This window comes from Lepidochelys kempii, chromosome 5 (assembly GCF_965140285.1).
Source record: "Lepidochelys kempii isolate rLepKem1 chromosome 5, rLepKem1.hap1, whole genome shotgun sequence".
Taxonomy (NCBI): Eukaryota; Metazoa; Chordata; order Testudines; family Cheloniidae; genus Lepidochelys; species Lepidochelys kempii.
Window position 1 is genome coordinate 104,918,371 of NC_136384.1, and position 12,371 is coordinate 104,930,741.

At 41.3% G+C, this 12,371-nt stretch overlaps 1 protein-coding gene across 19 annotated transcripts in view; it reads left to right on the top strand.

The window, feature by feature from the left end:
• KDM4C (lysine demethylase 4C) overlaps window positions 1-12,371 on the top strand; it is a 437,490-nt gene that overhangs the window by 313,635 nt on the left and 111,484 nt on the right. For all 19 annotated transcript variants that reach the window (XR_012159108.2, XM_073345318.2, XM_073345317.2 and 16 more), the window contains 2 exons: window positions 5,387-5,442; window positions 10,389-10,497. Coding sequence is in view for 18 of the 19 variants with exons in the window: in XM_073345318.2 (XP_073201419.1) it covers window positions 5,387-5,442; window positions 10,389-10,497 (165 nt within the window). In the remaining variant the exon portion in view is untranslated. The remainder of the gene's footprint in view (window positions 1-5,386; window positions 5,443-10,388; window positions 10,498-12,371) is intronic.

Consider the following 12,371-nt stretch of genomic DNA (forward strand, 5'->3'; position numbering starts at 1 on the left):
CTGTGCTGACGGGTTTGGGGAATCTTGATTCCTTGCTGTGTCAAACAGACTCCTATCCCATATAAAATACTACTACTTCTGAAGAGAGTACTCAAGCATGAGTTCAAAAACCGTTTTCTGTAAGCATTGGTGTCAACAAAATACGATAGCTTGAATGTTGGAAGAAAGTGAAAAAAGGTACTCAGACACAACCAAAGATATTTTTGCGGTATTTACTCTCATCTAATAAATAACTAATAACTAATTTTGAATTAATAAATTACATTCATTTGAACAAACCTGGTCCCCATCTTGGCTATAATTACAGAAAGACAAAGAGAAGGGAAGTTCACTCAATTTATTTATATGTCAGGCTTTCAGTACAGTTCCTTGTAGAAATAGTAGCAAAGAAATGAAAAAGATGATGTACATGTGTAAGAATACTATAGGGTGGTTACAAACTTTGCCATACCATTGTAAACAAGAGTAATTCTACAATATCAAATTGAAGAGTACTGACAATCTGGGTCCCACAGGGTGATTGGTACTGGCAATTATACTATTTATTATCTTCATTAAGGATCTGGAAGATAAAGTAAGCTGTAGCTTCAATATGTTCTCAAACCATATGAAACTAGGCAAGACTGCACGCTCACTAACGGAAAGATTTTTTACAAAATACTGTGTGGAATGTTCTGGAGATCTTTTAAACAGATGAGCCATTTAAAATGGTCTGAGATTTAATTTAGGTAAATGTGAAATAATAGACTAGGGGAGAAATTAACATTCAGTCAAAGTACAAAATGGGAGAAAGTTTCTGTGTAAAGCAAGTGTTGGATTGTGGGAGCGATGGTGGATAACGGATTGGACATGCTCTTCTAATACAGTGCACCTGCAACAAAGACCAGTGCTACCCTGCGATGCGCACATCTTCTGAAGGGCATGAGCAAGAGCTAGTAGTACATACATAATTTCACTAATACTTATTCTGTCCACAGTAGATGTAATTCTCCAAGCTCAGTGCGTCTCAGCACTTAAAGGATTTCTTCCAGCTTCTTCTTTAAATAATCACCCCCTTCCACCAAATCCCCCCCCCCCCTCAAAACAACCAAACTCCAAAATATTCATTGTCAGCAATCTGGCTAAGGTAGCTGCATAGCACTTACCATATCAGATCACACCAGATGCATATACTCCAGTAGTCCATGTGAGAGTCTGTGCTGTACTGCTTAGAAACACAGCATAGAACTCATAGCCCATGGTGAAGAGGAGATGAGGTGGCTTTAAGCCACCTTTGCACCCTCCCATTTCTGAGCTGCTCCATGCCCCACCAATGAAATTTAGACATCTCTGGGGGGCTGTCCAAGATATGACAGCCTCTCCCCAGCTGCCTATGGGTCACATCACTGCCCAGAGTCTCTGCAATGCTATGTTCTGTAGGGACCTTCTCTCTCCAGTATGCCCGCTACACCAGGGCTTGTCCTTGGCAGACAGCCATAAGGCTGTCTTCTGCTGTCATGTGCTGGGGGAATCCTCCCCTACCAGGAATTAGTTTTTACAATCCTTTACATCACTTTGACCCTTTTACCTGGTGTAAAAGTGCTAGAGTGGAGGTGAGAGTCCCACCTTCTGTCTCTGACCATGACGGTGCTCCAGAAGAAGTTGCAAGAAACCCTATAGTAGGTAACTATGGAATAAACAGCAATAGGAGTGGTTTCTTACTAACAACTTGACAGAGAAATTTCTATAAGAAAAAACTGAATTTTTACCCTCTGCTGCTTGAATAATCTTTATTGTATTCATAGGAAGTTTTCAGGGCTCTGAGCCTTGCCTAGATGCAATAGCAGAATATAGTGCAGATGGTCACTTTAGGCTCTTCCTTCTAATTACAAACACTTGTCGCAGGTGAGGGACATTAAAACAAGTTTATTCTTATCCCAGCATTAATTTTTTGAACCAAGTATGAACAACAACATCAGGGAATTATAAAGTAGGAGTGAAAATACTGATGGTTATTTTTCAGACAGAAAAAAAGCCACTTCATTTTTAAAGCAAGAATGGAAGAAGAAATGTGCTCCTATAAGGTTTAGAAACCATTGAACTGTGTGAGGGGTGGGGAGGAAGTGTGGGAAAGTGAGTTCATACAAATGAGCTTTTTGTCCCAAGGAGGCATCCCCTGAGCCAGATTTTCTCTCTTTCTTCCCCTATCTGGGGTGATTATTCTAGCTCTTCCTTTCAGTTATCCCTGCCAAACTGCTGCAGAACTGAGAATGAGTCATGAATGGGTTCCTTTAGGAAATGCTGTTGTCTCTCTTCCCCTCTTATTGATCACTACAGAGGTAGGAAGATCATTGGCTTGATGGTCCTTTCATCTCTTTGGGTAACAGAGATCCATTTTGGATCTTTCCCTTTGTGCTTCTTGGCCCATTCATTTTCTCACTGACTGTGAGATATGTTTGAAGCTGGAGAGCTCAGATTTGACTGAGCCAGGATTTGGGCCTATAACCTTAATATCTACTTGGACCAAACTTCTCTTTTCCCTCACATTCCCTTTTCTCTGTCTTGAGATGACGCCAAGAGACAGATTCATCTGCTATTAATTTGACTTATTTACATTTTATTTTCATGCTCTTTTAAATGGAAAGAATTTTCTGTGTGACATTATTACAAAATTATGTTTCCTCGTGGTTTTATTGTTGTCATTATTGGAAACTGTCCTGTGCCTATTAGCTTCTTAAATGCACTATTGTCATGTTATTTCAGTCAGCTGATAGTGAAGTGAACTAAAGTGTACTAAGCCTTAATGTTTTGGGTACTTGGCATCTAGTTTAGGAAAATCCTCACCACATGCTTTCTTGGCTCAGTAGTTCTCCACAAGTGTGTTGCTCATGATACAGTGGTATCATATGCAGGGTAAGGACGGGAATATGCTTGTTTACACAGCCTTGATATGGCCACTCTTGAGAATATATGGATTTCAGCATCTCATTATGCTAATGACAGATAAATGAGAGAGAATCTAGAGAAGAGCAACAAACATGATAAAAGGATTAGAAGATTTGACCTTGATGAGAGGTTATGGGAATTTAACATGTACAGCTTGAGAAAAGGAGACCGAGTGGAGGATATGATAAGAGTCTACAAATATTTGAGAGGTAATAAGATAAAGGAAGAAGAGGGATTATTTCCAGTGCTTGAAGCAGCATAACAAGGAACAGTGCTTGAAATAGAAAGAATGTAGGTTAGACCAGTTCTGTATGGCATGTGGATCTAGAAAGGCACAAAATCCCTGGGGCAGACCAGAGTTCCTCTCACTCTGCCTGCTGCCATACAACATAGTTGGAAGTATATGGACTAGAAACACCAGGCTTTGTCTCCATTTCTCCAAGCAGCCAGGAAATTGAAAGCCCAAGAGAGAAAGGAAAAACAGTGGGAGTGTGTCACGCTGATGGGGTGTTAGACCAGTCCAGGGAGCATAGGCTCAGAAGAAGAGCTTTGAGCTATGGGAGAAATGAAAGGTTCTGTGTGATAGGGCCCAGTTCCAGAACCCCACTTACAACTCTAGGCGACTCCTGAGTTTGGGGCAAAATACGTGTTCTAGGAAAAGAGGTCAGTTTGTTCTCAGAGAGCCAACAACCGGTACAGTCTCCTGGAAAAAAAGCTCTTAGCCTTTTGGGCTACTTAATCAGAAAACAAGGCTCACAACAGTAAACAAAATAATACAGTTTGGGGCCCTCTCATGGAGGAAGCAGACCATTATTTCTCTCTAAAGCAGCAGCCACTTTCAGTCCAGTTTTCCCATTTACATCTGTTCCTAGTAAATGGGTTTAGTTCCCATCCTTTGAACACTTGAGGGAACTACTCTGGGTCGTATGGTTCTACTCACTGAGGCAGGCATTGCTTGCTTCTATAAAGGGTAGTGGAATGTGGGGGAACTGTGACCTTGAGAGCACGTTTTTGGGTTCCAAATGGTCCATCCAACCAACACACCCTGGATCCCCTCTGACTGTCCAGTGCAAACAAGCTACTGTGGGTAAAGCAATGAGCAGCTCCTGTAATACCATCTTCCTTCTCTGCTTCCTTATATAATTGGTGATCCATAATGCATGAGAACTATAAGATCAGGAGGCAACTTCTTAGCTCAAGATTTGGATCTCTGCTCTTTCACCACACAACTCAGCTACAGAGCTCCTTGAGGAAGGGGCCATCTTTTTGTTCTGTGTTTGTACAGTGCCCAGCACAATGGGGTCCAGGTCCATGATAGCCTCATCGGTGCTACGGTAATATAAATAATCATAATAATAGTGTGCATATGTCCCAGGCCCACAGAGCTACCAGCTCTCCACCCTATGCGTCATGTAGCATGGGGAGAACAGTATTAGGAAGCAAAGTAGAGAGGGGAACAAAACCCAACAATGAATAAAAAAAAATTGGGGGAGAGAAGAAGATAAGAAGACAGACAGAAAGAAAGAAAGAGAAAGGAGGAGGGCTGAAGAGAGACAGGGAGTAGGCAGAGCATTTGTACCACAGTGTGGTGTGAGGCGGTGAAGTGGGAGAGCCTATTCACCAAACTATTGCTCTCTGACCAAAAATATTTTGGGAACCACTGAAGCAGGCCTTGCCATGTACCCTGAAAATCAACAAACTTGTGCTCTGTTGGATCAAGGGGAGAATACAGTTCCAGTCACAGGCCCCCCACTAACTTTATTATTAGCTTTCAATCAGCACTTCTCATCAGTAGAGCTCAAAGCACTTTACAAAGGAGGTCACTATCATCCCCATTTGAAAGATGGGAAACTGAAGCAAAGGAAAGTAAGTGGTTTGCCCGAGGTCACTCAGCAAGTATAGAGCATAGGTCTCCTGAGTCCCAATCTAGTGCTCTATCTGCTAGATCGCACTGCCTCTCACAGTGTATAGATTTGGGAATTATCGACATGAGTGTCCTAGCTGACATGAGTGTCTATTATTGTGCAATCGCACGACAAAAAAAGCTGGTCTCCAAAGTGCACAGTTGAACCAGCCAGGTTGAAGTCTATGATTCCATAGTAATTTTTACTAATTTAATTATGTGCAATTTTAATTTCGTTTAACTTGATGGGCTCTGTATTAATTCCAGATAAAGAACTTTATATTCAAGCGTTAGGGGAATGCCCTTCCATTTGACTTCTATTCAAATGATTTGTCAGTTTTTTCAAGGGTTATTCTCAAAACTCATTTTTTTGTGGCTCTTTTCGCTTGTTATTACATTTTTATATTTTTCTTGTGTGGCACTGTGATGTTTGTGAATGTCATGTTATAAGTCAGTCAATAATATTAATAGTTTGCAAATCCTTTAAAACATTAAATGAATAAAATTGGCATTGCTAGTAGTCAGTATAACTTACTTGTTTTTACTTTTTTTCTTTAGGAATGTTGTCTCTGCAATTTGAGAGGTGGTGCACTCAAGCAAACTACTGACAAGAAGTAAGTGATGGATACACTGAGATCAGTCTCATTAGTTTTAAACTTCATTTACATACATACTTACACAAAGAGAACTTCCAAATATAATTACTTTACAGTTTCCCCTTAAGTGGAATAGCTTAATGTCCAGGGCCCATTGAAGACAATGAATCGTGCCTCTGGCATTCTGTGAACACACTTATGTGCTTACAAATAAACATTTGTTTTATTATTTGAACATTCTTAACTATTCTAAACTCTGCTCTGCTGGTCACTGTATAAAGGAAGCAGATGAAAGCTCATTTGTCATTGTTTGCATGGGCAAGCCTTATCACACATTCAAATGTATTTTCTTCTTTAGTACTGGAATTTTGTGATTACAGAAGTTAATATGGCATCTGTGAACTTTTGACAGATATAAGCATGTCATTAACAAATTAATCAATCTAAATCCTTTTAGAATGGCTCTGGATCTTGAGGTGATTTGCTTTATTGCACTTACATTTTATAATGGACTCCCAAAAAAGGTACTGTAGCTGATATCATGCCATTAATACAACTAATATTTATTTTATATAGTGATGATAAAATGAAGCACAGTGCATCAAATATTCTTGGGAGATGAAATGGAAAAAGTTGTGCTTTAATATTTGTTCATGTCCAGTTGTAGACAAATCTACTATTCATTTTGAATCTTTGCTTGGCATAATTCATGCCACATTTCGTTAGTTACACCTGACTTTTTTCAGTAAAACCCTTCTATGGTCAAAGAGTATTTAGCACAGCGGTGGCCAACCTGTGGCTCCGGAGCCACATGCGGCTCTTCAGAAGTTAACGTGCGGCTCCTTGTATAGGCACCGACTCTGGGGCTGGAGCTACAGGGGCCAACTTTCCAGTGTGCTTGGGGGGTGCTCACTGCTCAACCCCTGGCTCTGCCACAGGCCCTGCCCCCACTCCACCCCTTCCCGCCCCCTCCCCATAGCCTGCAGTGCCCTCACTCTTCCCTCTCCCCCTTCCCCCTCCCCCTCCGAGCCTTCTGCACACCACGAAACAGCTGATTGGGAGGTGTGGGGAGGGAGGGGGAAGCACTGATCGGCAGGGCTGCCAGTGGGTGGGAGGTGCTGGGAGCGGGTTGGGGAGCTGATGGGGGGGCTGCTGACATATTACTGTGGCTCTTTGGCAATGTATGTTGGTAAATCCTGGCTCCTTCTCAGGCTCAGGTTGGCCACCCCTGATCTAGCTAAATGATACAAGATCATGTAGCCCAAACTTACTTTATCCTGGCTCCAGTCCTATTCAACATTTTTGTTAATGACTTGGACAGTGGAGTGGAGAGTAAGCTTATAAAATTTGCAGATGACACCAAACTGGGAGGGAGGGTTGCAACCACTTTGGAGGATTATAATTCAAAACAACCTTGACAAATAGGAGAATTGGTCTAAAATCAACAAGATGAAATTCAATAAAGACGAAGTGCGAAGTATTACTCTTAGGGAGGAAAAATCAAATGCACAACTACAACCTGGGGAATATCTGGCATCAGGGGTTCTCACAACAAATTTTTTGGTGGCCTCAGAGTGTGGCCACCAACTCTCGCAGGTGGCCATTCAGACAATTTTCCCTTAAATACTTAACTAACTTTAGGAAAAACAAATAAATATGCACATATACATGTCCAAATCATTTTTGTAATTTATTTATGTAGGGTTTTTTGCAGACTCAATAATAAAAATAATGTACAGTTGTTTCTATTCTTTACTGGACCTAAACAGACTAGAAACACAAATAAGGTGCTTTGCATGTTCTTGTCTTTTTTTGTTGTGTTTCTTTTGCTTTTTTGGTTGCTTTTTTTTAGACTTGCTAGCTAGTAAGTCTGCTGCTGTGAAAAGTGATACTCATATGTTAATATCACTTTTCACAGCCTCCCAGCCAGCTACTAAGGCTATGTCTACACTACAGACCTTACAGCACCACAGTTGTACCGCTGCAGTTTCACCGCTATCAGGTCTCCCATGTAGCTGCTCTATGCCGGTGGGAGAAGCTCTCCTGCTGGCATAATTAAACCACCCACAATGAGCGGTGGAAGCTACGGTGGCAGGAGAGCGTCTCCCACCGACATACTGCTGTCCACACCAGCGCTTCTGTCTGTGAAACTTTTGTCGGTTGTGGGAGTGTTTTGTTCACACCCCTGACCAACAGAAGTGCGAGTGCAGACATAGCCTTAGTCTGCTGTGAAAAGTAATATTAACACACATACAAATATATCTTTTCACAGCAGACTTACTCAAGCCTGAGGGAAAATTAAGCCCTGAATGGTGAGGCGGGTAGGGAGGCAGGAGGCCAGGGGTGATGGTGGGGGATAAGCACAAGGCCAGAGCACACTGCCACTTAGCCAGGAGCCGGGGCTGGAGCCCACCTCTGTGCGGTTGGAGGACAGAGCCCAAAGCCCTGAGCCTGGAGACAGACATCAGAGCCTTGAGATGAAGCCTGAAGTCCTGTAGCTGGAGACTGCCACCCGCCATCCCAAAGCTGAAGCCTGATCCCACCACCCCCGGGCAGGTGGGGAACTCACGGGCTGGTTGCTCCTCCAGTGTTTGTCCTCTCCACAGGGGATAAGGCTCACCCCCTGCTGGAGGCCCCGAGTGAGGGGCCGCTGCTTTCCGCTCCGTCCCTCCCCACGCCGCAATCATCACCCAGGAGGCTGTGGCCACAAGAAAAGCCCCTGGTGGCTGCATTTGAGAAACACTGGGTTAGGTGGTAGTACTGCTAAAAGTGCCCTGGGATTTGTAGTGGATCACAAATTAAATATGAGTCAACAATATAATGCAGCTGCAAAAAAGGCTAATGTAATTCTGGGATGTATTAACAGGAGTATCATGTGTCAGACATGGGGGTGGGGGGTAATTGTCCCGCACTGGTGAGGCCTCTGCTGGAGTACTGTGTCCACTTCTGGGTACCACACTTTAGGAAAGATGATGTCAACTTGGAGACAGTCCATAGGAGAGCAACAAGGATTTTGAAAACCTGACCCATGAGTAAAGATTAAAAGTGGGCATGTTTAGTCTTGAGAAAAGAAGGCTGGCGGGGGGCAACTGATAATAGTCTTCAAAGATGTTAAGGGCTGTTGTAGAGAGGATGGTGATCCATTGTTCTACACGTCCACTGAAGGTAGGACAAGAAGTAATGGGCTTAGTCTGCAGTAAGGGAAATTTAAGTTAGATATTAGGAAGAACTTTCTAACTCTAAGGAGTAGTTAAGCTCTGGAACAGGCTTCCAAGGGAGGTCGTGGAATCCCCCTCTTTGGAGGTTTTTAAGAACAGTTTGGACAGTCCTGTCAGGGCTGTTCTAGGTTTTCTTAGTTCTGCCTCAGTGCAGGGGGCTGGACTAGATGACTTCTCAAGGTCCCTTCAAGCTCTACATTTCTGAGTCTTTTTCTATAATTTTAGATCTGGTTTAAACTGTCTCCCTAAATTTTCATTTATCACTTGCCTTTCTTATTAAGGTGTTGACAGGTGTAAACAGATAAATAAACCAACAAAAAACAACAAGCAAGATGTCACCTAAATAGAATGCAACGTTGTCTTTGTCTCAGGCATGAGGGAAAAAAGACAAGGTCAAGGGATATGGTTTAATTAGGCCACATCTTTTATTAACTTAATTAATCTGGGAAATATATATTGCAGTAACTCATACATTGCAGGTCATGATTTCTTCTTTAATCATTTCCACCTGATGGAGAGCTGCAGTCACCCTCCCACCCTTGCCCAGCTGGTTCCCAGTGGATTGCTGGGACCCACCCCACTACCTTCACCTCATATCAGGGTTAAGGGGTTGGGGAAAGAGGGTTGTCTCTGTTGTACCAGACATAGGGAGCTCCAGTCCCAGCCAACCTGCTAAATGGTGACAACGTGAGCCGTACCTCCTGATCTACTCCACCAGGTTCCTGAGTTGCTCTGTGGAAGATGAAAAAAAACATCCTGCCCCCGCTAATCTGTCAGTGAGAGAAAAATTCTTTCCCAATCATCAAAAAGGCAACTAACTGAAGCCCACAGCAGACCAAAAAACCCCAGTCCTATGCTAATCCCCTGAGAGGGAAGGAGGCTCAAGCTAGAAGGACAGAGTTTATAAACCCTCCTCCAGCCGCTCAGAGGCCAATGGCTTACCTGAGTTCCACCAGCCTGCCCACTAGCTCCGGTGATGCTTTCTTCCCCTCTTGGCTAGCCCATCTTGGGTAATAATGCTGCTGCTTCATTCTGTTCTAACTCTGTGTCTGTTTGCCTGGCAACACAGAATCCTGACACTGTAGCTGGGTACTGTGCTTTGGTAGTTGAGTGTGAAATATGGGGGTTGATTAAAAATACCCACTTAGATCTAATTAGGGTTAATCCAAAGTGCTATAGTTTAAACTGTAAATTTTACAAATGACATATTGCATAGGCTATATGTACAAACATTCCTGGCACCACTACAAAAGCTTTGCACTCTGTAAAACAAGTGAAAATACTCGAAAGGGCATTTACAATAGATCTGTGTTAACATAAGGTTTTTTCTCTAATGCTGAAACATACATTTCTGGCAAATATTTTCAAAACTAGATTGCAACACCTTATTAAAAAAATGTCTTGACTAGTTTGCCTCATACATGTAAGTGGTATTGGTGTGGCATATTGTATTGCCATCACTTTTCCAGCATAATCCATTTATTTTGTTGTGCTGATCTTTCCATCTCTGAAATAAACCAATTTTTTACTGTCTAGTGCTACTTAAAATTAAATCTTAAAGATAAACACTGTCAATTGACCTTGCATTTTGACCTTTTTGTTATTGTGCAGCTCATAAAATAAAGCAAAGAAATGTAATAGGGAAGGACTAAATGGTTGATGGTTTGGTTTTATTTGAGGGGTGCACTGTTTTTAATCACATTTCTATACAATTTTTTGGTGTTATTGACTTCCCTCTTTTTGCAGGTGGGCACATGTGATGTGTGCAATCGCAATTCCAGAAGTAAGATTTGGTAATGTCACAGAGAGAACACCAGTAGACACTAGCAGAATACCTTTGCAGAGATTAAAATTGGTGAGTAGTAAGGCTCCATACATTCCTTTCCATTTAAAAATGTGCTGGTGTTTTGAAATATATACGAAGTCTCATCTCTGGTTAGGTACATTCACATATGTTTCAGGGTGAAATTTAAATGTCAGTTAAAAGAGAGAATTTGCCAGGGATTGGCATGGTTTTTTTCACGTATAATGATCATTTAGGTATTTTAATTCTTCAGCCTAGTTCTGGGTTATAACCTTCTGTAAGAGGCCTTTGCCATAGGGCAAAGGAAGGAGAAACAATGAGCATTTGCAACCACTATCCTAATACTGCTGTGACTGCTCATTAAGGATCCTGCTGAAACTAAATAAACCAGAATATCTCAGAATTCTTATTTGTGTTGTATTTTCATGAGGGTTGTGTGTTCTCTCCCCCCGGGAACCATTTATGAAGTTAAAATGATGAGACATGGTGGTCTCATAGTATTTTTACCATCCGGGAATTGAGGAATGTGCACAGACCAGATTGCACATTATATTGGACTAATAAATGGCTCCCTGGGGACTTGAAAAAGCAGTGAGAAACACTAACACAAAAGCTTCAACTACAAATGCTCAAACCCATGCATAGCCCCAGATAATCCTTCCGTCCAGCAGAAAGTCCCATGCGCTAGTGAGAAACATACAAAAGCATTTGTTAAATCAAAGAGAATTTTCCCTGTGGGGTTAGACCTAAATTACATAATTTATCAGACTATGTATCAATATTACACAGACTTCCTCTGACAAAAGGAAAGTGATCCCCTGTCCAGTGTAAAAGAAAAGTTTGGGAAACAACCCCATCTGTTCTCTTTATCCACACCAAATGTTATGGAAAAAATGCTTATTGATATACTTAACCTTGAGCTACCCTTTTCTTGCTGTAACATTGTGAACTATTAATTGTTCATTTTAATTCATTATGCTTTATATTTTGTAACCATTTTTAATTTTGAACTACAGCTTTAGCCATTCTTAAAATGGAGGCATGTCTGACAGTTGGTCTTTGTTCATTGAGATTTCTCAAGACTTCGTGGGCTTTATAGACTAACTCTGTAATGCATATTGAACATTTTCCTAAACCTTGTGGCTCCCTTATACAGTCTGTTATAGAGAAACTCTAAAACTTCCTATCTAATGTATGAAATATTCCCAAATGCTGTTTCAGCCTGTCCTTACTTCTAGTATGTTTTTTGGAAAACCAGAAATATGGACAATGCCCTATTGTCCTCCCCTTCCCCATTTTCCTGTATCTGGAGTCAGACTTTCTTGTTTCAATACATAGCAATGTAGCCCTATTTCATATGGGTTCTCACTGTGTGAGAGAAGGCTCTCAAAATCTCATTTTTAAGCTACAGTGACTGTTTAATTTGCTTGAGTCAGCCTCAAATTCTCATTAATCTGAATATATGAACACAGGAAGCACTGGATATGAACATAATGCTTGCATACTTTTGAGGAACCTAAACAGTCAGATATGATGACAATAACTTGGTTGGTGACACTTAATTGAGGGTTTGTTTTCTTGAGACTGTAGAAATGTTAAATTTGCCAAGTATTGTGGGGATAAATAACCCCTATATATGAAGTTCCCTCCTCTGATGGGCTGCCTGTGGCTTAAACCACAGAAAAATAAAAAATTGCTTTGGGAGGAAGGCTTGCATTAATTTTAAATAATTGGTTAATGTGTTCACAAAGCCAAAATGTATGAACTTTTGTGAAGTTACATTACTTGCAAGTCAATAGGTCATTTCTGATGATTATAGACCATCTACAGAGCCTTAAACACCTTTCTATAATCTATACAATTATTTTTCTTCTTCCATTAATTTAAGTTTGATCAAGTTTCTCAGTTTTTTTAATTGTCAAAAC